Genomic DNA, 27,307 nt, shown 5'->3' on the forward strand with positions numbered 1-27,307 from the left:
ACAAACACCAACAGATCATTAGGCAGATTGTGGGGTAGAGGAAATATACCCTAAATCTTCTATCTTTCATCCCATTTTTAGAAATCAATGCTTCATTGATTGAAAGTGCAATATCATTTGCTTTATCACCAATTGCATGTATTGCCACCTGTAAACACCCATGTTCATAAGCATAATAAATGCATCATGCAATTCTTATAAATCGAAAGAGAATTTCCTATGAGTACAACTGCAATATATAGTAACAAAATACAAACAAACTTGGATCCCAAACTTGTCAGCTTCAAGAACCGTGGTCAAAAGCCAATCTGGATTAACCACATGAAGCCCATGATTACTTTCATCATCTGCATAAGCCTGAGTACAAATTTGTTAATTTAGCATTACTCCATGAATATGAAAAAGCCAAAAGGAAAATATATAAGCACTTAAACAAAAGATCAGTAATACAGATCCAAGTAAAATACAGATTGCTCTTTGTTGCTGCTTTGTGAAGGAAAGATTGTTTATTAGGAGGAATACATGGAAGGTCAAGAATCATGTGAAAGAGAAAGTAAACTATAAGAATTGTAGGAGTCTCTTTCTTGTGAAAATATAGATCAAAACTTTCTTTCAGAAAGATCCCTATCCCCTTTGTTTAAGAGACTTCAAGCTGGTTAGATCAGATTTAGCAGCTCATGCTATACCCAGAAAATGTCTTTAGAATGAAGTGAGCTCTTTGCACAGATGATAGCTCTCCTAGCAATTGTTAGAGAGGTCTTTTAACAAAATGGTCTTTTGAAATTTTCCTGTTATATATCATGTAATATAAGCTGATTGATATCATAAAGAGAAATAAAGATGCAATGTAACCAGAGTTGATAAAACTTTGCCAATGTAAATATTAATGACATGAGCACAATATCATTGCAAATTCTTATTAATATCGATGGCATAAGTGCGATATTGTTACCTCATAAAATAGTGCACTATTTGATCCCAATGATCCATCAGTAAATGCTTTTACACCTCCAATGTGAAGCCATTGACTCAAAGTTCGGCTGGTGCCTTTGAAAGTATTCTGTCCAACATAAAAAGGAAGTATGAACACAACTCAAATTACCCCCAAGACATTTCTAGTAACTCAAAAGGATCCACTATTTCTTTGCTACAAAAGTCTAGATTTTAAACAATCTAAGATCTTAAACAAAGAAAATTCAAGAAAAGAAAACACAATATCTATACCAGCAGAATCATATTGCAGAGCATCAAAACCAAATGTAACTTGTAGAAGACAGATTGCAATTTTAAAATATTTTGTTTATGTTTTTTAGCTCCCTTATTTCCAAGCATTCAAAGATGCAATTGCTATAGCTGATTGAGGGTTCAAAGCCCCTTCTATTGATTAATTGCAAGGACTGATTAGGAAAAAGAAGATTCCTTAAGTACAGTCAATTGTCGATGAGCAGTAGGCTAATAAGAGGAAGAATGGTTGCATATCACGTCCAATGGAGAGACTGATAGAAAAAAAAAAAAAAAAAAAAGGACATCTGCTGAGTTTTTTGCTTTTTTCTTTCAGGTAGCACACTTTTCTTGAAGTCAATCAATGCCTAAGGGAAGATCTGAAATGTTGATATTTTGTGTTGTGATGTGAAATAAGTTTTGGTGGAGGTGATTAAAGAAAATATAGTACCATAAGTCACCAAAAACATTGAAAATTATGTTGCTGCCGGTAGACTACTAATGGAGAGACAACCCACCATATTTTTTATTGTTTCCTCGACCCATTGCATAGTTTAATGATGGAGGACATTGGCAAAATGGAATCAGTCAAAGCAAGTGCGGAGCATTGAACAACATTTGCAGGCTAAGTCACCAGGTTCGAATTCAAATTCGAGTTCGGCATCCATAAAATTCAGATGAAATTTGGCAAATGGAAAAAAATCGAAAAAAAAATCGTGATTAAATACGCCTTATATAAATTTAATTTTAAAATATATATATAAATAATATATTTACAAAATGATTAAAATTGTTTAAAATTGATAGATAGATTTGGATATATCCATATAAAAAATATAAAATTATAAATATATACATATTTATAATGTAAAATCAAAAATTGATTTAGAATATTACATATATAACATATTATATTATGATATAACAATCAAAATCACCATAAATTAAATAAAAATTGATAATTTATAAATTACATAATATTAAATTTTAAACATATATAATATTATATTAAAATACAAAAAATATTAAACTTCACATATAAGATTTTAAACATATATAATGTTATATTAATAAATTAGAAATATTGAACTTCAAATAAAATTGTATTAAATATTAAAGTGCCACCATAATTCTTAAATTAATAACAGTTCAGATTTGGTGTTTCGACTATCGTAGTTTTTGCCCTATACACAGAGGCATCGACTCATTGCTTTCTGATTGCTGGACAGGTACCCACGCGCCATCGATGCTCTCAGAAACTAATCCAAATTTCAAAGCTGCCATACTTAGAAACATTTGTATGCTGGTCAAATAGACGTGGGAAAAATCCCAACGAACTACGATTTATGAAAAATCCGCGACGAACCCTAAGTAAGGCAGAGAAAACCCTAACATACCCAATAGAAGGCAGAAAAAATCATGACGAAATTAAAGAAGCCAGAAAAAAAAAAATTGAACCCTAAAAAAGCCAAAGAACCCCTAAAAAGGTGTTTTTGTGAAATATATCTCATTTATAAAAGCTACACCACTTTTCCATACGAATATGAAGTGGATTTTTATGAATTTTTAGTACGGTTTTGAAGTTCGCTGAATTTCAAACTTCATGGCCAAAACTAGGCGAACCCTATGACTTAGTTTGCAGGTATATTTTTAATCAAACATGGGTATTCTCTTCCATGAGAGAGTTCACAAAGTAACAAAGAGCTGGTCTGACTTGGTGTAACCCATTTGAAACCTCATTCATTACCTTGCAGACTTTGCTACAAGCAAAAGAATTTTAAATGTGATTTTTTGTTAAAGAGTAGTGTAGCAAATCTTCCTACATGAACATTAATGTTGGGGTTAATTTTGTAGGATCAGTATAAACCAATCTTTCACTTATTAAAACTTCTCAACCATAATAACAGTAACAACAAACATGCAAGTTACACACAATTGAGAACACCAGATTTATGTGGGAAACTCTTTTGGGAGAAAACCATAGAGGACTCCTTGAATCTACTGTCCAAATCCAGCCTCACAAAATAATAGAAAGATCTTACAACATTTCCAGGCACCAACCCATGAGAGAGACTTGTTGGTCATGGAGCATTGATAAAGAGTGAAAATCCACATCTCCTCAATGTTCAAGGAAATCCTATCGGATTCAAGTGAGGAGATTGGCACAATCCATGCATTAGCAAAGCCTCTAATTGAGAAACAAATGTTAGGCAAACTAAATGATGTTTTGTCTACTACTCTTGATCTCAATTTCTCTATGGCTGGTTGTGTTACTCCATCTTCTAATTCTTCAAATACGATTTGAAAACCATTCATTCTCACTGGTAACCAAGCAATTGAGGCCTGAAGGCATTGCAAAGCAAAAAAGGCCATTGATTTTCTCCAGCAAGCCGTGTGACTGAGTGAAGAACCAAGAATTGAATGGATTCTTTTACTTATTAATAGCTCAAACAAGGAGGACTAGGCAATGTAAATGCAATTTCAAAGTATGTTGCTTTGATGTCTGCATATGATACTTGGAGTAATAGCATAATACTTTATGAACAATGGCAGAAGGTAGAAATTTTTGAACCATAAGTCTTTCGATGGTATTTTGTTGATTATCATTAAACCATACAATGTACCAGCTGGTCTTGAATTTTGCTTAATCCAGCCAGAAATATATGTAAATTTTGTTAAACATTTTAATAAAGGGAGCAGTCCCCTAGGCCATGTTTACTTGGCCAAAAAAAATCATGATCAGGAGTTTTCTCATAGATGTTAATGAGGAATTCATCACTTAGGGAAATAACATCCTCCTAACTATTACAAGAATGTTGTAAGGTTGTAAAGTAGGAGAATATAAAAAAAAATTAAGTGGCACTGCCCAAGAAACATGATGATGAACTTCATTTCTTTTATATCAACGATTTGTATGGCTATATACCCCAAATTCCCTATGGTTGTTGGTAGATGCCTTGAATGGTAGATCATAAGCCGTATCGCCACATAGGAATTTCTATATTTATTTTCTACAATTGACTATGACATCTGTCTATTCTAATTTTTTGTATGCACGTGTATTATCACTTTAAAGAACCCACCTATGCCCCCATTCATATTAACAAAGAATACATACACATGAAGATTGGACCACGTGTATATGCATTTTGATGAATATGAATTAGACTCTATAAAAGTCCATTGGTGAACATGACTTCATACTTCATTCTACGTTCTTCAACTTTGGATAGATTCCATATATAATCCTCAATGATTTCAAATATTAGAAGTCATGATTGTTGAAAATATCCATGCACATATAAGTTCTTATTTTATTTGAATATTATCCTACATGGGAAACTCCAATGCAGATCTAAACAGTTTCTGGCCATTTGAGGAGTATCTCTCAATGAGATTACACTTTCAATCTGTGGAACAAATAAAAACTTTCTCTTCTTTCAAGGACAAAACCAAAACATTTTTTAACCACACAAAAAATAGTAAGAAAACCATTCTACGTACCACTACAAGGGACCAAGTTTCCAGAGGAAAAAACAGACAGACTCTAAGAAGCATATGACTAGTTTCATCCGCCCACTTATACACCTCTGTTCAATCACCGGAAACCACATGTGAAAAACATACATGTATATCATGATTCAAATATAAATAGCTTCAAGACATTTTGAATACTAAGAATAGGAAGAAAATTTTCCAAGAAATAAACATTGAGAAAGAAAAAATGTGACAAACCAAAGAAATCTTGCCAGACATCACTTGTTGATGTTCCAGGGAAATATCTCCCAAAGTCAACCACTGCGGTCACCCCCCTTGACAATCCAAGCTTACTAGCCCTTATCAGAGCATCTCGTCTTTCTTGAATTGTAACCTTAGGAATGTGAGGCAGGAGCAACTGCATAGCGGCATCTACCAGCAATCCAGTGGGAGCTTGACAAGGCAAAAATCAATTAGAAAAGATTATAATATTTTTTCCTTTAGCTTAAAATAATAATCATACATAATTTGGTTGTTCACGTTGCGAAGTCTTTTCTCACAAAGCATCCTGCAGCCTTTACATTGATAATTCAAAAGGCAAATTTGCATTAGTAATGAATATTTAACAACACAGTGTTATCATTCACTGGAAGAAATTCAAAATTTTGTTTTTGGTGAACAAAGAGATCTTGAAAAAACAAAAAAAAGTATGATGTCTGTTTTCTTAAGTGGCATATACAACTAGATATGCTTTTGTACTAATGTTCGCTTTGTCTCTCTCTAAAAGGAGACTTATTAATTCTCCTGGAGCTCTCACATGGTAAAAGTTTTGGGCAAATTTCTGTGGCATTAAAGCAAGCATACTCAGGTTCAAAGGGTTTTTATTTTCTAGCATGGGTTCTTACCAAAATTATATGTTCAGATCTTGTTTGGGTCTTTTCATTAAGAAACTTACTCTTGTGGTCAATCACAACACCACAATCTTTTATTTATGATCTCTGTCGAATATAGTCGTTTTTGTTTATATTTATACAGAATTCTTCCCATTTCTTATATGGATATAGTTTTACACTATTCCTAGCATATGAAGCTTTATGTCATAAATCTGGACATTATGGGTCTATGTATGTTACATTAATTTGCTTAAATGGATTTCAATTTTATTCAATTGCTTCTGCTGTGAATTAAATTAATAATTTGCCATAAACATATTTTTAAAAGTCATTTTCCTCACACAAGCTCACCAAATCATATATGGCTCTCATAACATATCATATGTTTACAGGAAAAACAAAAAGATAAACATGCAGAATTTAACAAGATAACAAGAAACATAGAAAACAAGAAGAGATTGACTGGAAGAAAATTGAGAATCAAATTATACACATGCAGATACACCATGAAGCAGATTAAAATGGAAAGAAAAAGAAATTAGGTTAATTTCCATGGATGACCGAAACAAGTCAGTGGGACTCATAAGCGGAATAACATATGAATGCAAGCAAGATTTTAAAAAATAGAAATTCCAAATATAATTAAACTGTAAAAAAATAACAGAAAATTACCAAAACACTCCTTTTTTTTAATACAAGCTTTAGAGCTATCAAGCCAGACCCTTTAGAGAACAAGACAAACAGAACGAATTGTTTGTCTTCTATAAACTTGGTATAACAACCAAATTTCTAGTTTAACAATATCTTACCTCCATTTATGTTTTTGATAATGGTGCCACCAACAGGATCGTCTGTTAAATTATGTATTCCTACTTTATTTAGTGTGAATGAATTTGCCAGCCCCATATGACCATCCATACGAGTTAACCATACCTATAAATACGAGCAAAAATCACTTAAACTCCCAACAATACAATAAACCATGTGTTATAAAAAATAATAAAATTAAATATATAATAAACCCTTACAGGACAATCATGGGTAATATTGTCAATCCAAGAAGCTTCTGGCAATTCTCCACCCCAATAGTCATTGTTCCAACCACCACCAAGCACCCATTGCTTATTCTCCATATCTGGTACATCAATACTAACAAAATATTAGAAGTGTACTGAAACCTCTATTTTTAATCAAAGATAATATATATTAATAAAGAGTAGAATGTATAAAAAATCCCATTAAAATGGGTGAAACAAGACAGAAAAATGGGAAAGAAAAAACAAGTCACAAGAGAGCGCATAGCTCAAGAGTACGTAAAAACACTACAGTACTTGGATGGGCAAGAAGAGAGAGATTCCATTTCATATTGAAGGAAGCTCCTTGGGAAAGGTTGTTGTCACTTGAGACTAGGTGACTTAATTGCCATACAGTTACGTCCAGTGCAAGCTCCTCCATAGATGTGGAATTGCTAGATGTTTTCTACACATCTGGTGGATTGGTGGGTAGGAACATCACCAATAAAAACAATGATGTGGGCCCCCACCTATTCTCGTTCCTGATTTTGGGAACTCCACTGATAAATTGCAGGTTGAGGTTGGTGTTTGTAGAACATTGTTGTCTACTGTAGTTACGACTTCAACATGGCTTTGTTGAGGATGTGTAGCAATCTTTTGGCACTTACTGCTGTGTGTTTTGATACTTCACTTTGGCAGGCCTTATTCTATCTATTAAAATCTGATGCATTGCCTTTGTTCTTCTATGAAGATCCACATTGCTTTGCACGAGAGGGTTTGCACTCAACTTGACTGTCAAGTACTCCTGCAGTGTAATTTGATTTTCTTTTTTGCAGGATCTATGAAACAAGAAAGATTACACATTTTTCAAGCAATATAATACTATCTTTTTTCTCTTCAATTTATTGACTTCATCCCTAAATACTATCACTCATAGCGGCTGGCACTATGTGTAAGGTGAAGCTGTCTTCTTTCACCATTTTTCTTTTGGCTCATGGACTGGCTCAATATCTGTTTGAGTGGGATCGAAAGGAATATTCTCAGCATTGTTCATTTCACAAGCAACTAATAGGTGTAAAGGTGTTCAAGTATCATCTTAAATTTCTTGTTTAGGGGCTTAGTTTGCAGGATGTTTTTTATCAGGTCTTTGAGGTGTGCTCAATTTTAAATTATGTGCTACTTAGCATGAACAACCTTATACAAGTCAGCAATACAGTGAAACCCTATTGGTTGAGGGGAACAGTGAGCAACAGTTCTATTAGAAAAAAAGGTAGAATGGGTAGAGAATAACTTGAAGTTCACCTTGGAATGGAAAGGAATAACTTGAGATAACTCAAGTGGAACTTTGGAGGCCACTTAGTGGGGAATGGACTCGTCTTCATCAATTTTGATTGGCTGAGTCTCCGTTTATAAACAACTGCATTTGACTCTCAAAGGGAGGAACTCGACCATTGCATCGGAGAATCACTTCTTGTCCCTTTCCTGTGGATGCCTCCATTATAGAATCTCAAAGGCTTATGTGCTGCTTGCAAACATTTACATTTACAGTAATATGTCTCCTTTTATGGCATTTACCAAAATTCTGGAGCTATTTCTGTGTTAAATTTTGAGAACAATTGAGAAACCAGCACTACTAAATTTATATGAAAAGACCTTTCGAAATGAAGAGAATTTGGGAGTTAGGCAGATTGTCAGAAATTTATTAAAATCAAATGCATTCTCCTTGTCTGATAGAGAAAATAAGCACTGCTATTTTGAATGGGATGACCTAAAGGAGCTTGTTGGGCTTCTTTCTATCAGCCTGTCAAAGATCAACACTGTAACTGAGCACATTATTGTTGCATCCATATGAAATTTTCTCTACAGATTCATTTTTTGAGTCAAGTCAATGTTCCTCATTTTTCAATTCACTGCCAAATCTTTGTTTCCTATGTTCACGAATGTTGTACTTGCAAGTTCTAGTCCACTTATTTTCAGTCAATCAAAGGAGCTTTCCAGCACAATAAATAAGATAAAGAATGGAGCTTGGATGAGTGCAAAGATGCAAAATTGACTAAGACATGGAAAAATGGACATGCAAAAGCATTGGAGTGCGCCAATACAATGAGTATCCCAAAAGAGATGTACAGGTCAAAAAGTGGCCATCTAGAGTCTACACACTTATTGCAACTTGGAACAAAGGGAATCCATAAGCTCAAAATTCATCAAAAAGGTCGTCCGGTGCACTCTAGTGTGGCATCATAAGGGAGAAGACCAAAATAAGAATCTCTTTTTTAAATCACATATTCAAAATGGTTTAGAAAATTGTAAAACAGATCAACTAATGCTAAGGCGCACACCATAGCAAAGCATGTCCAAAATATTGGAAAACAACACACAAAAATACCTAAAGCATTAAAAAATCCAAAAAGAAAATTTGGACAAAGACACATGCCATAACAAAGGTAGATCAAAAATATGCAAATCATCACACTTTAGACTTTTGTGAAATGTTGGGAAATGAGATCTCTAAGACTAATCAATGCAATCTAAAAATCTCAAATCCATTCATAACATTTGGAACACAAACAGACCTAGCTATTGTCCTCAAAGGAAAGCTAAGCATTGGGTTTCTCTTAGTTCGTTGCAAAAGAATGAGATGGTGAACTGTGTGTATGTGAACTAGGGTAGCAATGGCAAAATGAATAATTTTAACACTGTGTAGCAGATACAGAATGAAAACCAGAAACAGTTAAGAAGATCTGAGAAAAATATACAAAGAGGAACTTCTAATTGAAAGCTGACTGCGCTAGATAGAAGCACCAGGCACCCTAGTCTAGAGTTGACAAAGGCTTTGGGAGACGACCGGAAATGCTATCAGGAATTTCTGCACATCTGTCTCCTTCAATTCTGTGCCACTGTAGAAGGACAGAGGCACTGCGTGCCCTAGTCAGAGGGCTTTCATTCATTCGAAGTCTCATACTATGTCACTGTCTACTCTACTCACTTGTACTAGACTTTGAAATGAGAAAGGAAGTTGTATTCATAAGCAACTTACAACTTTTCAGAGTGACTTTTCGAGATGGGCAGACAAAGCAAGAGATTCACGCAAATTGCAAGGCTGATTTTCATCCTTCGAAAGTTCAGCCCATTTTGTTGGACAGGAGCATTGGACGCCCTAGTCCTAGCAAATGTGCTAGCTAAAAGGCTGAGAATTAGGGAATAAACCAAGTTTGCCAAGAAATCAGGCTCATTCACACATAGATTAGGTACACATGGCAAAATGGGTTCTAAACGTAGTGTGAAATTGTTAAGGTCAACAATTTATGACACTACATTTAGTCCCCACTTTAGTGGGGCTAAAAAATTATGATTGTAGATGCAGTAAAGTACAGAGGAGCCAAAGATCCTTTCATCAAAACATTGAAGAGACAGGATGAATCCAAGGTCAAAAAGTTGAAAGCCCCCAAGACATAGGGTCCTATCCATTCAAAATGCCAATATAAAAGGTCAAGCACACAAAACACAAAGTAAAAATATATTCAAAGCAGAAGCATTAGTAAAAATCTGATCATCATTGAAAATATACATGGAGCATACACAATGCATGCACGAAGCATACATGGCAAACCAAGTATGGCCTCTAATACAAGTACAACCCACAAACTCTTACTAGAAGCAATATCCACAAACAATAGGCATGACCTCTAGGACTAGCAAGATGCTCAAATACTTACTAGGAGTCATGTCCAAAAACACACAAAGCATGGCCTCTAGGACTAGCAAGATCCTCAGATACTTACTAGGAGCCATATCCACAAGGGTTCATAAGTGACAAGGCTAGCAAGTTGTGTTGTGCTAGGTGGCCCATCAACAAGTGAAGACCTCACAAGCTAGTAAAAATCCTCACATATACTTGGTGAGCTTCACGCTAACGGTATTAGAGACTATAGGCCAACCAAAACGCATTGTGTGCGAGGTAATTCTGATAAAGTGTTGTAAAGGATGAATAGAAAGGTGCTACAATAGCACAAACAACTTCATGGTGTGTGATCAAAGTGAACAACCAATCTCGTGGTGTGTGGACAAAGTGAAACACATAGAGAAATGTATGCCTCCACCATAAAGAACCAAGAGCAATTGCCTTTAAGGTAGAATACATTCAAAAACAAGCATGTTGCAATAGACAAATGCCCCCAACATAGGCAACTTGAGGCAATGCCACATACAAACAAGATCAGACATGAGCACATAAGGGATCACAAGATCTAGGGTCAGTATGAATATAAGATAAACAATGTATATGAATATGATTGTTTTGAATTGACCTTTTCCAAAAAAATATAGTTGAACTATGAGTACAAAGGAGGAAGAACACATAAGAATAAATGACTTTTGGGTCAACATGGAAGAGACCTAAATGCCTCAATGCTTTGCATCATCCCCAAAACACAACAAAAGCACATTTACGACAAACAAAAGAATGAAAATACAAATAGAGAAATGTCACGACATGGTTGGTCCTGTTGATGTGTTTTTTATGACAGCATCAAACACGGAATTAAATTCCCAACAGGCACTTCACTCTCTCTTGATCAAAGTACAATTGTATGCTAAGATTGCAATAAGTTCAAACAATCAACTCCAAGGTTCCTATATGCGACGGATGTGACTTAGTTAGCCGATGTGATTGCCGGTAATCCAAGGGGCCTTACGTTTGGATCGTTCTTTCACTTCTTTGTTGTGGCATGGAACTTCATCATCAGATATGGCAATATTGCAATGCTTCTGCTTCGAATGGATTGAATTGGAATGGACTGAAATTAAAGGGCAACGGGTCAGAGGATCTAAATCTACTCCTTGTTGAGACATGGACCAGCTAGGACTCGAACCTAGGACCTTCCATACGCTGCTGGATTGCTCTACCACTGAGCTACTGGCCCCTCTTGGACCAATCCATCGTCGGTCCGGGTGTGGCTTATTTCCAACACCAACAGCCCCCCTTAAGCCACACCTCTCGTGTGCTCGGGGCTCCTAGCCTGAACCTGGCTCTAATACCATGTTGAGACATGGACCAGCTAGGACTCGAACCTAGGACCTTCCATACGCTGCTGGAGTGCTCTACCACTGAGCTACTGGCCCCTCTTGGACCAGTCCATCGTTGGTCTATGTGTGGCTTATTTCCAACACCAACACTCCTAAGGGCAATGATATCAATGGATAGTGCTTTGGTGGACAAATTCCAAATAAACCAAACTCTGCTTCGCCAAGATTAACTACAACTCCGCAAGAACCAGTGCAATCTTCTGAGGATGTTGAAGGATTTTCAAATTGAGAAAGTGCATTTGAATCCCCAAAACGGCGCAATCCAAATGACTATCCACAATCGAACTTAGCACAAATTTAGTGGCTCAGGGTAACTTTACACTACAACTTACAATCAACAAGATGCAAAAAGTATGAACCATGGAAATTCATTGAAAACCATTACATTCTCCATTGAAATCAAAGCACTATACTACTACTCTGAGGAAGGTGAAACCATGCAAGTTTTGAAAAAATAACTTAAGTGGACACCATTAGAGTACAATGTTTCACTATTATTATCTCAACAATTTCATACAAATCTCCCTGCTTTACAAATGAGGGAGTCATCCCTTTATATAGGCTTCAAGCCTTGAGGACACGCAAACCCTAATTAGGGTTTTCCCTAAAAGATTCCCCACACATGATGCAACAACGTGGGAATCAAAAATAAATGCCCATTATGCCCATATACAATTAATTACATTCCATTACAATTGGAATCCAAAATGCATTTAATGCACCATTCTTTACTAGATTTGCCCAATATGCAATGAATATTCCCTTATCTAAAAATCACCCATGATGTCATAAATGCACCATCATCTCCACATGTGACGGCTGCATGCAAAAGGAATCTGCCATAATGCCGTAATGTGATGGCTACATGCAAAAGATGCTCCACTAATTCATGCGTTGACCCAAGTAGCACTTGGTGAGAAACCCTTGGAGAGAGAAAATCCCTGGAGAAAGAAAACTTTATTTGGGAAGAATTTTCCTGAGATTTTGAATTTTCCCTGCCTTGGAGAAGATTTTTCATCAATTTTGCACATTTCCTATTTTTTAGGAAATTTTTCAAATTAGAGTTCCAAGGTCCAAGAGAGAGAAAATTCTCACTTTGCCAACTCTAAAAAAAAATTGAAATTCAGACGAGTTTTGATGCCTAAAAATGGATTTTTCAATTTTTTATCTAAGGGGAATTTTTTGTTTCTAGTTCATCCTTGACCCTCAATTTCCTTGCCTTGGAAAGTTTTCATCTTCTTTTGACTTGGGCGTGGAATTCATCATGTGAGGGAATTTTCACTTTTCCCTTGTTTATTCATCCTACCTCCTTCCAGCTCTTCATTGCTCTTGGGCGTTGAATCCTCATCATGGACGAATTTCATCCTTTTTAGATTTTCCTTCACTACCCTATTTTAGCATGATGAAGATTTCAACTTTTGCATGCCTTTCCTTGACCCTCTCTGTTTGGCGCTCTATTCCACACTTGAGCGCCATTTCACCCTAAGGAGGGAATTTGCATTTCTTTTCACTTTCCATGCCTATCTCAATTCTAGTGCTTTCTCCTTGTCTTGGGCGCTATTTCTCCTTCGTCAAGGAATTTGGCATTTGTTCCATTTTCCACGTTTTCACGTTTTCTTGAGCACCCTCATTTTAGCGCTCTTCTCCATTCTTGGGCACCATTTCACCTAAACCAAGGAATTTTCACTTTTTCCAACTTTCCATGACCACCTTATTTTGGCGCCCATGCACAAACTTGGGCGTTGTTTTCACCTGGAGGAGGAATTTGGCAATTTTGGAGTTTTCCTTGCTTCATTTATTTTAGCGCCCCTAACTAGACTAGGGCGTTGATTTGACTTGGTGATGGAATATCAAGGTTTTTGGATTTTCCATGAAGACTAGGATTTGGCACCCTACCTGGGACATGATCGCCATTTCACTCTGGTGATGGATTTTGACAATATTGAACTTTTCCCTGGCATGCTTGATTTGGCGCCCATCACCTTCCTTGGGTGGTTTTTCCACTACATGAAGGATTTTAACTTGCCATTCTCCAGAATTAACTGATTTTGAACATTTCTAGATTCACGATGCCATTTTAGGAATTGAGGTGGATTTTACCCAAAGAAACGGAACTCTGGCCTCGGACCCGACTCGGTGAGGCCTACTCATCTCATGAGTTGGGACTCGGAGTCGAAACTCGACGCAAACTCGTCAAAGTAAAAAACTCAAGAAATTTAGAGATTTTTAAGGATTTAAAACTTGTTTCATGCACCCTTTATTAAGTACACCTTAAACACACAATAACATCATCAAATAGAAGCTAATTTGACTACATACACAAGTATACATCAATCACATAAGCATAAACGCAAATTGTAGCTGAAGGAAATAAAAGAAATACATATATAAATATTGTCAAATGTATACAATATTACAAAACACATGGAATAAAAAATCCATGTCATCATATGATCAAATGAGATGCAAACCCTTCCTTTCCAACTCTTGATGCACCAAATGAAAGTATATGTTGTTATATGGAGCCTAATCAAACTCGGAGGTTAAAATTTCCCTACTTTTATCGACGAAGTTTCCCCCCTAATTTTATGACCCGGATTTGGGGGCGGTGTCCCCAAGTTGGGGTCGAAGGGCAGCGCCCCGCAAAGCCAAAAGACTTTTATTATCTGATAAAGGTATCGGGTGTTATTTTTCTATTGTTTCTCCTCACAACTCACTTTTCTCCTCCTATTTTGCCAAATGATTGAAATGAAGTTCACTTTTAGGGGCAAAGCAAAATATAAACAAAAAAAATAAGTTTAAAACATTTTAAAACATGTTTTTTTTTTTTGTCTTTAAGTTGCCTTACGCCGGCCGAGTTTGGCGATTCCTGACTCCCAAACTCGGCGATTTTAGGTGAGTTTGGAAGATGGCGATTTTGGGCAATTTTGGGAGCCAAACTCGTCCGAGTCCGACCCTCACTTGACTCGAGAATCGCCCAAACTTGGTGATTTTGGGCGATTCTCGTGTCTTTGATTTTACCAGACAGAGAAGATTTTCCGGCGTTGTCCATTCCTAGAGTGACGTCCATACAGCCAATTTTTTTATCAATAGCCTGCCTTTCCAATTCTCCGGATTTAGAAATGATCATGAACATCTAGTCTTTAGTGCCTACTTGCGATGAACGTACCACAAATAGACTTTCCAAAAATAGAAAGTGCTCCAAAATGTCAGCGTTAGGACAAAACAGGACGTAAGGGGACTTACTAAAAATAGAACTTACTAAAAATAGAAATTACTAAAAAAACTGTTTGATTTTCGATGAAATTGGACCAATCCGAGAGGCAGTGAAATCCCTAAAAATAGGAACTTTCTAAAAATAGAAAGTTACTCAGAATTCGCTCAAATTTCACGTGTTGGTTCCTTAAAGGGCCCCGATTCTAATGCAACATTCAGTTTTCGAAAACCCTAAAACTGACAAAATGAGCCATAGACTTAGCCAAAATTGCTCAAACGAGTTGCAAACTTGATCAAATTGACCCCCAAACACTTGCAAACGGAGGAGATCAAAGAGACTGTCGCAAAAAGACCCAACAGACAAAAGCCAAAACACCAAGAGGACCAAAAAAGTAGGGGGTCCCCATTTGCAATGGGGCGATGTGTGAAAACGTCACAACATCTAGCCCCCACCCGAATAAATGTTCCCAAATATTTCAAAGATAAAAATTCAATCCATGGGAGAAGTGCTGAAAAACACTTTAGGGCAACAACCCATATTAAAGCACATTCATCAGAGATTACTTAAGCGTGTGCATATGCAGTAATTCCATCTCACAAGACCATTTAGATTCCCATAATCAATCATGGCAAGCTAACGGTATCTATACTTCAAAAGCATCTGGGACATTGCCTCGCTGCTAGTCAAGCATTCATTGCTCCAACAAGGTTGTCTCTAAAATTCTACAAATATTGCTCCATTGTCAGTCGGGCATCCATAACCCGATGGAGTTATCTGCACATTCCCAAAGCCAATAATTTGATATTTCCTTCCATTTTTTCATCTTTTCTTTCTTTTTGATATTGCATTTTATTTTCGTCAATTCCTTTGGCTCGTAAGCAGTGAAGCCTAGTATGGGTTTGGAGATTCCAGTGGCACTGAAGCAAGATGTAAGGTTTTTACCGGCTATAACGTCTTCTAAGAAATCCAAATGACTTAGAGCAATTGATTAGGCGTGTAAAGCATGACAATCTCAAGACTTGGGTGTCAAGACATAACAAAAGTGAAATACAACCAAGCTCGTCCAAAGGAAGACATCATCACCCTACTAGCAAACAGGGACTCCAAACATTTCAGGCCACTCAAAACCAGAGCTCTAAGCAAAACCACTTAAGTGGACAAGCTCAAGGGAAACCAGCACCAAAGGCTAAAACCAAAAACCAAAAGCAAAACAAAACGAAACAAACCAAAACCAAGAAAGGAAAGGGAAAACCCAAAACAAAACAAACCAAAACCCACGAAAGGGAAACCTAGTCTAATGGGAACAAAAATTTCGAAACAATAAGGATATCAAAATCATTCTCCACAGTTTCAACCATGTCATCTGAATCATTATCCAAGTTTATCACAATAGATGGCACAATAGTGCTACCAACATCACCGTGAGCATTATAAGCCATAGTGGAAGAAGCTTCAAGAAGAGGAATAGAAGAATCACTTGGAAGGGACAGTTTGAGCTTTTAGCTAGGTCAGTCTTTGGAGTCGGTGAAGGTAAGGAAGGTTGAGGAGGCAAGGCCAAATCAACATCTAACTACTTAGGAGAAGTTTCTCTTTCAACAAGCTCACGAGCCATAACACAATGTCATCTCCTGCATTCTCTTGCATTATAATTTCGTTAGTTATGATTTAGAGCTTCTGTAGAAGAAGTCAGGATATCACTGAACATCAATTCTTTTTCTTCCTTTCCTCTAGGGAGAAAAGAAGGAGCAAAAGGAACCTCTAAAGGTTGAGAGATGGGAATAAGGGAAGATCCACTCGCAACAGACTGCTTTCCTCTAGATCCTGAAGAAACAAGGCGAACAAAAGTAGTTCTCAAATTATGAAGAGATCTAGATGGTGATAGACATTTGCCTCGTTGTCCTTTATAGGATGGCTAAGGTGGAACCACAACATACACACTAGACTATCTAGTAGTTCTCAAATTATGAAGAGATCTAGATGGTGATAGACATTTGCCTCGTTGTCCTTTATAGGATGGCTTGAGATCTTATCAAATGCTTGGACAAACTAAGCTAGGAAATCATTGTCTTCTTTCGAAACGTCCTCTATCCATTTTCCAACCTCTTGATATGTATTCCTCATGGCCTCATGATCAAAAGCATATCCATGAGCAATAACAATAGGTGAGACAAAGGTAGGATCATCACACCTTAGGAAATTCATCCCTTCAATGTACTCCTTGAGTCTCCTTTTCTCACTCTCAAGCACCTCTTTCTTTTCTATAATCCTATCCAATCGGAGCCTCAATTGCCTTGACAGTATCATCTAGTTCCTAGAACTCTTGCTTCTTCGTAGTAGGTCCAAGGTCGATTGTGGTAACCTGATAATCCATAGGAGTAACCACATCTCTAGTCTTATCACCTATCAGGACAGCCACTTGTACAATGCGTGCTCCTATATTATCTCTAGTAATATTAAAAAACATTTTTCCTTTCTTCTGCTCCTTTTCCTTGCCAACCCTGGCTAGGAAGTCATCAATATCTTCTACGGGTTGCGTCTCTATCTTTTTCTTCTTCCGCACGCTGCTTAACAACCAATCAGGAATGGTAGAGAATTCCATCCCATCCTCAAGGTATTGGTCTTCATCCAATCCTCTAACATCATCATTTGTATCATTATCCTTAGTTAAATCCACCACAGCGTACCCAAGTCAACCTCCAGCTGAACTGTTCGAGATCTTGGTTGTTCTTCATCCTCATAATGTGGTGCCAATAGTGTTGTAGCATGTAAATCCTGGTTATTCTCAGGTAGGATTTCCGTGTCAGAACCCTATTCGGACTCTTTGTCCTTTTGTCATATCATTCTCCTTCAGTCATATCATTCTCCTTCACGGATGAGGAACTCATGGTAGATTGAGGAGTGTTAGACTTATGTTTCTTTTGCCTTGACTCTGATTAACAATCTCCTTGCCTTTACCTTGTGATTCTCCAAGCATACCTTTCCTTCTTTTCGAAGCCTAGCTCTCCTCATCGTTATGTGTTTTAACATTGTTGATCATCCATTCATCATCACTGAGAGAGGAATCCTCATTTCTCATCTTATCATAGGTAAAGGTTGAAGAGCACACGGTTATACTAAGAGCGGGGGGGTGAATCAGTATAACAACAAATTATACCAATTCAAATTTTTTCAACTTCAATCACAAGTATATAGCTTATCTCATAAACATATTCATTGCATACCAACATTCATATGTGATTTAACTAACATGGACACAAGTAGAACACAAGATATATACATGGAAACCCTTACGGGAGAAAACCACGATAAATTAATGCTTTATAAATTTCTCCTTTTACAATGTTTGTAGGCACCAACCGACTAGAGGCACTAACCCCTACGTTTGTGAGCACCAACCCACTAGAAGCACCAACTCCCACAACTGAATTTGTTTCCACCCTCTTGATGTTGCTGCTGCAACTGATGATGGATATTCTTTTCCTCCACAAAACTCTTTTCTTCAATCTGATATAAGCTTCTGCTCAAGTCCCCTAAAATCTAATCATAGAACTGTCACAATAATGTTCACAATTTCATTATTATAATTCTGCCATAGACTGCTCTTATGATGACGATAAATTTGTCACAAAAACTCATCATAATTTCCTTATAAAATTCTCTTCAATATTCTTCATAAATCTGTTTATCAAATCTTCAGATTCTCAGTTTTAAAGCCTCATGAATATTTATGTATCTTCTCATCTATATGCTGTTCTATTCCCAGCATTATACATATACTCATTTTCTCACACACACTTCTGAGGACTCTTTAATTTCTTAGTTATAATCTCAGAATTATTCTCACACACTTTAGATATATGATATTTTCATTACACCATATTAATCTGAAAGTTCCTTTCTATATGAATTATATTTTTCAGAATTACTCACATGTATATCTTCCTCTATATCAAATCAACTCCCTTCATATATCTTCTATTAATTAGAGATGTGTCCTTTAGAGTCGATACCTCTTAGATGATACATGTCTTTTTCAATTCAAATTATATTTAACTTCCTCCTAATCGCACCTTTTGGATATTAACAAGATAGTCTTTGTAAAGGTTCACTACCTTTCATCGTTTATAAACTGCCATCTCAATGTGAACACATTTGCCACGTTTCTTCTCTCAATGAATCGCACCTTTCAAGCCAGCATAGAATCGCACCTTTTTGAGAAATGTATAATGTTTATTTTATTAATCTCTTAACACCTTAATTAGTGTTGTTTTGGAGACTAAATAAATGTCTCTTTAATTACTCCATTCTAAGCGCTGCCTTAGTTTCTTTCTTGCTATCCTGAGGAACTCCACAGACTCGAAACTGTTACTTGTTAATGAAATCGCATTTTCCTTTATATCAATGACTCCATTTTTTATTAATCGGTTTTTGCTGTATTTAATCATCTTAATTGTTGCCTCTTATTTTTGCCAACTAATGCTGATCACTACCTTTGTCAATATAATAATTAGCGCTGCATTCAATATCTCTTCAATATAATCGATTGCATATGTACATCATTTAAATTTTCTTCTTCTATTGTAGTCGGTTATTCAAGAGAGTTGACAAAAGCTTTTTATTAAGTCTGCTCTACCACCTTGCCTGTATCACTTTTTTGTAATTTATTTACAAATCATGAAGTGGGTTGTCCGCTAATATATGAAACCGGCTGTTCATCGTCCTGTCTTTTGTAATAAGGATTGCTACATAAATTTGCTAGACATTATTCATAAGGATGATTGCTGTTTTTTCTTTATCGGCCCTATCAAATAAGTCGAAACAACTTCATTTATAGCGCCCAATTTCCTTTGACAAGGCCATCGATAGTAAGATCTTCAACTCCAATTATATCATAGGTCTCAGGTCTTTTCCATACAAGAATAATCCATAGTGATGAGCTTGTGATAGTATCTCAGCTTTGAATGCTGAAGTGAAGCTTGTGCCACAGCCATCTTTTCAATGTCCCCGGAGCCAAATCCTGTGCACCTTCTCATTACTCTTAATGCAGTCACTGTGTGTTACTTTGGCCATACTGTAATCTAATACATATCGCTGTTTATACTGAATAATGATGTTTGCTATTCAATACGATGACTGTTCATTAATGACATTGTCTCTATTTCATGATCTGAGAATCGCTTTACTGGCATCAGTTATTGTTGTCTAGATCATTGTCTCTTTTATGTCTTAATCACTGATCATATAAACATACGAATTAAATCATTGCTTTGTGTAATTGCTGCTATGGTTACAAAGAGTTGATCATTTGTTTCCAGATCTCTGTCACTTTAGAATTACTGCTCCAACGCTAATGCTCAGTTGGCCACCATGCTGTGTATTCTTCATAAAGTTGACAACATTAAATAATTCTTTTTGTCTGGTACTCTAATCTCTGTGTACAGATCACGGTAATGCAAATCACTGTCTTATCCGTTGAGTATTATGTTGTTGAAATATATGTTTTAATTATTGTCCTTCGTAAAGGTGCCAATTGTAGAAGACTTAAATATTGTTACTCTTTGATATTGTTAATATTGTTAATTTGATTTCTGCTTTAATATTGTTACTTCCCTTGTAGAATACAAGTGTTGCTTACTGTATTTGTTACTCTTTATGCAGATCACAATCTCTACACATAAGTCACTGCCTTTAATAATGCTTGTTCTTGTGCCATGTTTCTGATTTTGAATTATTCTCCTTAAAGATATCTTATGAAACTTTTTAAAATTGCTTTATAAAACTGGTCGAAACTACGTTGACTATTGTTCTGACCTATTTCACACATCGTCCCATCGCGGATGGGGACCCCCCTTTTTTTCTTGCTTTTTAGGGTGTTGTCCTAGCTCTGCAGTTTCATAAATCCATTTTCTTTAAGAGTTTCGAGTCAGAGTTTCTAAAGTCATCTCGAGCAAAATAAAGAAATCATGCTCAGAATCATGTTTGAATGTTGTCAAAGCACTTAGAAGGTCTGAAGGACGAGGATCGCAATTGCTTAGGCTCATTTCTAACAACTTTCTATTTTTAGGAATTTTTGTGCTTATTCTAAATTTAGAAACTTTTGTTTTTGGCACTTTGGGCACAATCTGGGAGTGGCTTGCTTTTTGCTTTTTCTGCTTTTTTGAAAGTAGAACCTGGGTTTTGTTCCTCATGTCATTTGGTCAGTGCCCATGTCTTCAAATTCGAAAAGTTTTGCCTATAAGTACCAAAAGCAAGGTTATGTTTTTTTTTGCTTCTTTGTGGAATTAGAGTTTTGATCCTCAGGCCATATCATCACTACCCATGTTGTCATAATTGAAAATTTTGGTCTCTAACTGCAAAAAGCAGGGTAAAAAACCTAATTAAGGTTTTGTTCCAGAAGATCATTCCTCAGACCATATGATCAGTACCCATGTCCTCAGAATTGAAAAAGTATGTCTCCAAGTGCAAAAAGCAAGGTGAAAACTCTAATTAGGGTTTTGTTCCAGATAGTCCAGGTCTAAACATGGCAAGTCACAGATGGACATGACAGTTTGGATGAGTGTGAAGAAGTGGCATAAAGGTTAAAATTCGCTGATAACAAGAAAAGAAGGTTTGACCAACTTGAAATCATGTCCAAGCATAAGCACATTCAAGAATGGCGTGAAGTAAGCCAAGTCCGCCTTGGCATGAGCCTCTCAAACTCCACCTTGGACATGTCCAACAAGCTTCAAAGTCCGCCTTGGTATAAGGTCTTCCAAGTTCGCATGGCAAAGAAAAGATGAACCCCGCTCAAGCATTCATGTCCAAGCATCTTCCAACTCCGCCTAGCCAAGGATAGAAGTTGGCAAGCAATTTTCAAACTCCTACCTTCAGTTAGCTAACTCATGACAGAGATTAATCAAACTCCTACCTTTGGTTAAGGTCAAGCAAACAAAGATGACAATCAAACTTCTAACTCTGCCCTCCTAAAACACATGGAAAACAACCCCCAAAGTCTGCCCATGATAAAGTGGCAAGAGGTTGGTAAAGTCTGCCTAGGCAAGTGTGGAAAGGGATTGTCAAAGTCCGCCCTCTAGGAGGAAGACTAAAGCAAACATAAATTGTCCAAGAAGGCTTGGAGTCCGCCCATGTCAAGGCACCCTCAAACTCCGCCAAGGCATAAAGAAAGATGTCTAGACTTGTGTCAACTCTGCCTAGTCTAAGAAGACTTTAAGTCCGCCACAAGGAGAGGAATAAAGCAATACAAAGCTGCCAAAGACACATGTCCAAGAACACGTCAACTCCACCATATAGATAAAGAAAATCAAGCAAGCACAAGGAAAAGCTAACCAAGTTTTGAAGATGGCAAGACAAGTAAGAAGTTCGCCCAAGGCATAGAAACGTGGCCAGACAAGAAAGAAGTCCACCTAGCACATGGGATGGATGGCAAAACACATTCCAAGTCCACCCTTGGAAAAGCATGACAGAGCAAAATATGTCTAAAGACTCTCCAAGTCCACCTAGGGGGAGTATAATATATATATGGTCAAGTTCGCTATGAAGAAGAGAAAATGGATAAGAGGAATAACAATTTTGACAAGGAAGCAAGGTAAAAGTTAGTATGTCCAAGTGCACTTAAACTCCGCCCTCTTCTCAGCATGTCTAAGAAATATTCAACTCTGCCCTTGGCTAGACACCTTCAAAGTCCGCCCATGATGAGATTAAGTTGGCAAAGACTAGGATAAAAGCTAGGAAATCTAAATGGCAAGCAAGACATGGCCTAAGCATATATCAAGTCCCACCATGGCATGTGAAGAATGGCCAAACAAGATGACAAGTTCGCCAAGTTAGCAAGAAATTTTGGACATGAAAACAAAATTGACCAAGATGAAAAAGACTTAGACATTTCAAATTTGCCTAGGCAAAAATGGAATATGTGAAGATACCTAAGCCAGATGAAAATTCGCCCATGACCTGTGTGTAAGACACGACGACAATCAACTTACCATGACGAAGAGAGAAAAGTAGCGAAAGGAAATATAATTTTGACAAAAAAATAAGCTAGGGAATCAAGGGTTAATCAACGAACGGGTTGGAAAAAAAATTTTGACACATGAATATTTTTAATTATTTTCCAAAACTTAGAATTATTTAAAAAGAGAAAACAATTTCAACACTTAGAAAGATTTTCAAAAATTCAAGCATTTTAGAAATTGAAGGAAAGTTCTAGAAGATTCCTTAGCTAAGGGTGGAATTTTGAGATAGAAATAAAACTTTCCATTTTGGAAAGATTTAAAAAATATAAACACAAAAAAATAATAAAAAATTATAAAAAAACACAAAGATGAAGCTTCTAAGTTTAAAATCCTTAAACTCTATATATTTTCAACCAGTCACTTTCAAAATTCATTATTCAGGTTGGAAATTTGGAGAGCAATTGAGAAGAAGTATTCTCTCTCAACTTTTTGTGAAAATTGATTTTTGAAAAAGAAATTTTGAAAGAGAAAAATTTTATAAGTGTTGAAAGACAAGAATAAAGTGCTTTTTTCTAATTTTAAGACAGAATTTTCAAAATTAAAGGTGAATTTCAGTCACAACGAGCAATTTCAGTTATCCAAAATCTGAATTTGACTGCATTCTTCTACCTTTCTGTCTTATTTCTCTTGAAATTCATCAATTTTCAAACCAAATTCTTCACTTTCAGTCTACTTTTTCGAAGAAATTCAGTTTTTTTTTAACAAACAAAAACTGAAATTTTCAAGAAAAAGAGGTCTAAATGATGGTATGATGAAAGAATAAGGATACCGTCAACTACTGAGAGGGGGGGGGTGAATCAGTAGATAGAAAACTGATATAAACTTTCACCAATCTCAAAATCAACCTCTCAATGCAAACTCTAAATTGACAAGTTAAACCAGTTGACTATTATAACAAACTAACAATAAAACATCTTTGAAACTCTCAAACCATTTAACTGAATCATTCAAATACTTTACTGACATAAGTAAAACCTCAATTCAGAATGTTGCCGGTTAACATAACATATCAAAGTACATTTAGCAGTTAACCAATTCAACCATAGTAAACATAACCAAAAAAACATTCACCACTTGACACAATACTTTTGACGTGGAAACCCAAATGGGAAAAACCACGGTGGGGATGAATACCCACAAGTATTTTGAACTCTTTTGAAGTTCGCCCTATTAGGAGCCAAGCCTGTTAAAGCATTACAATAAGTCCTGTTAAGAACAGATCCTGTTAGGGACCACCCGGTTAAGGGATTGACTATAATGCCCTATTACAAGCAATACCCTATAAGGAGTAACCTCGGTAGAGGATTTCAAATCCAAGCTAATGGATCACCTGCTTAGAGAATTTGAATAACACTAAGTTTGTTAGAGCTTACCCAGTTAGGGGATTTGACTGCTGTAATTGTTAGAAAACAACAGGGGTTTGCAAATCTGTTTAAATAGCACTACACTTGCTTGTTCAGATCCTTTTCATGCTCTTATCTGCCTTTACACAAACTGCAGATACATCATCTGGTTCGGCAACCACACTCTTACTCTCAACTACAAATTGCCAACACTTCAACAAAACAACTCATCGACCTTATAAACAAAACAATAGGTCGGTAACACATCACAAACCTAATTCTCTCATAGAGATTATAAACAAATTAATTCAAGTATGACTGTTGGATTGCATAACAATCACTGCACATCATTCAAGATGTTCTCGACCGCTCCTTGATCATCACTTCAACGAACACTATAACTCATCACGCAATTTACATTACATACAATGAACTTGCTCATTCCCAAGACAAAAACCATTTGAAACTCTTCTCATATAACATGCATACATGTCATAATCATTACCACTCATCATCATATCATAAACCAATACAACTAATTCACCAAACTTCATCGGTTCACCTCTCCATTTCATAGCAATACTGGTTTCCTCCACAAACTCACCTACCGATTGCAGTTCCCTTCACTAGCACTTCCTACCGAGTAGAAAACAACATTATAACAACATCATTACCGGCTAATTGACATCAATGACAACATAACATTTCATTAATGCAAACTTCATGCCAATTCCAACAATCTCCCACTTTGGCATTGATGGCAATACAAGTATCAATACCCTTGATTGCTATGATTGTGAATAGGAATCCTTGTTTACATTTTACCATGTATTCTCCTTGTCTTCAGCTGGTAACTGGTTATAGACCTTCTCTTAGTCAATAATACAATTCTTCTTTCGCATAATCACATAGTTCTTCTCCCCCTTTGACAACAATGCCAAAGTGAAAGTAAAACATGCAATGTCAAACTTCACTGTTAAGCATCATCAACCTGCAACTTGATGCTCCCCCTGTGGAATAACTCCACTCTACACCAATCCTGCTGTAAAATTATGCAAGCAGCTCCAGGACTAATGTAATCTACATCATGCTCAATTGACCTCATGAAGGGGTACAACCCCTAGCTAACTTCCAAGATACTCAAAAGTAGTCTTAGGCAGAGGTTTAGCAAAGATAGTTGCAAGTTGCTCCTTGGTAGAAACATGCTCCAATATCACATCTTTACACTTTTTCCCTCAAGAAATGATACTTCAATTCAATATGCTTGGTTCGTGCGTGCAAAGTAGGGTTCTTTGAAATATTTATGGCATTGGTATTGTCACATAAGATCTTTACTGGATATGTAATCTTCAACTTGAATCCTTCCAGAATGTGCCTCATCCAAATAGCCTGGGTACAATTCATATAAGCTGCAACATACTCAGCTTCAACAATAGACTGTAATATACAGCTTTGTTTCTTGCTACTACATGAAACAAATCTTCCTCTAAGAAAGAATGCTCCACTAGTTGTACTTTTCCTATCATCAACATTACCTGCCCAGTCTGCATCTGTATACAACTTCAAATCAAAGTTACCTGCATATGGATACCATAACCCATAGTCAATAGTACCTTTCAAATATCTGAATATCCTCTTGGTTGCTATCAAATGTGTTTCCTTTGGATTCTTCTGAAATCTAGCAACTAGACCAACTGCATGAGCATATCTAGTCTGCTGTGAACAACATAGTGCAATTTCTCAATCATTGACCTGTACTCCTTTTCATCAACAGATGTGGCTTCATCTTCTTTAGACAATTTACAACCTGTAACCATTGGTGTCCCAACTGGTTTACAGTCACTCATTCCAAATGTCTTTAACACCTCTTCCACATACTTAGACTGTGTGATGAAAATACCACTCTTCATTTGTTGTATTTGCAAGCCTATGAAATATTTTATCTCTCCCACTAGAGACATTTCAAACTCATTTTTCATCTCATTTGCAAAGTCATTGCTCATGTCATCATTGCCTCCAAATATGATGTCATCTACAAACACTTCACTAACCAGTATCTTATCTCCTTCAGATTTGAGATATATGTTATTGTCTTCATTGATTCTCTGAAAACCTATCTTCATCAGGTGTGAATGAAGCCTCTCATACCATGCTCTTGGTGCTTGCTTTAACCAATATAGTGCCTTGTGCAATTTGCATACCATGTCTTTTTCATCAGTCAAAGCATAACCATCTGGCTGCTCAATGTATACTTCTTCTTCCAGTATCCCATTCAAAAATACTGACTTCACATCCATCTGATATACTTTGAATCCCTTATATGTTACAAATGCAAGTAAAATCCTCACACCTTCCAGTCTAGCAACTGGTGCAAAAGTCTCACCATAGTCTTCTCCTACTTATTGTGCATAACCTTTGCAAACCAATCTAGCTTTGTTTCGAACTACTACACCATCTTCATTCAGTTTATTCCTGAATACCCACTTAGTACCAATCACGTTTTTATTCACCGATCTGGGTACTAGGGTCCCTGTGTTGTTCTTCTCAATTTGATCAAGCTTCTCCTCCATAGCTTTCATCCAATGATCATCTCCAAATGCTTCCTTAGCAATTCTAGGCTCAATAGTGGAGATCATGCAAGAGTTCTATCTAATTCTTCTTCTGGTTAACACTCCAGCATCCTTATCTGAAATAATCTGGTCAGGATTGTGATTGAGTCTCACATACCTCGGAATAACATGATCATTATCTTCAAGTTCTTCTTCTTCATTATAATCATCTTCTTCGGAATCTACCTATTCCGGTTGAACTGGTACAACAACATTCTCTTTATCAGCTTCTGGTTTCACAGGTTTTGGTTCCAAAATCAGAATGCAAGGATCTTCAGGCTTTTTCTCCAAACTGGTTTCCCCTGAGACTTCAGGATACTCATCCACTCGAACATTAGCACTCTCAATAATTCTTTGTGTCTGGTTGTTATAACATTTGTACGTCTTACTCTTGGTGGAGTAACCAAGAAATATACCTTCATCACTTTTAGCCTCAA

The 27,307-nt window shown here is 36.5% G+C and overlaps 1 protein-coding gene across 2 annotated transcripts in view; it reads right to left on the reverse strand.

The window, feature by feature from the left end:
• Window positions 1-27,307, reverse strand: part of LOC131077013 (protein LONG AFTER FAR-RED 3) — a 219,276-nt gene that overhangs the window by 115,684 nt on the left and 76,285 nt on the right. For both annotated transcript variants that reach the window (XR_009113516.2, XM_058014372.2), the window contains exons 5-11: window positions 6,620-6,726; window positions 6,401-6,524; window positions 4,957-5,151; window positions 4,726-4,811; window positions 953-1,060; window positions 262-357; window positions 50-148 (exon numbers count right to left, since the gene is read on the reverse strand). Coding sequence is in view for 1 of the 2 variants with exons in the window: in XM_058014372.2 (XP_057870355.2) it covers window positions 50-148; window positions 262-357; window positions 953-1,060; window positions 4,726-4,811; window positions 4,957-5,151; window positions 6,401-6,524; window positions 6,620-6,726 (815 nt within the window). In the remaining variant the exon portion in view is untranslated. The remainder of the gene's footprint in view (window positions 1-49; window positions 149-261; window positions 358-952; window positions 1,061-4,725; window positions 4,812-4,956; window positions 5,152-6,400; window positions 6,525-6,619; window positions 6,727-27,307) is intronic.

Source organism: Cryptomeria japonica, chromosome 10, assembly GCF_030272615.1.
Source record: "Cryptomeria japonica chromosome 10, Sugi_1.0, whole genome shotgun sequence".
NCBI classification, from domain to species: domain Eukaryota; kingdom Viridiplantae; phylum Streptophyta; class Pinopsida; order Cupressales; family Cupressaceae; genus Cryptomeria; species Cryptomeria japonica.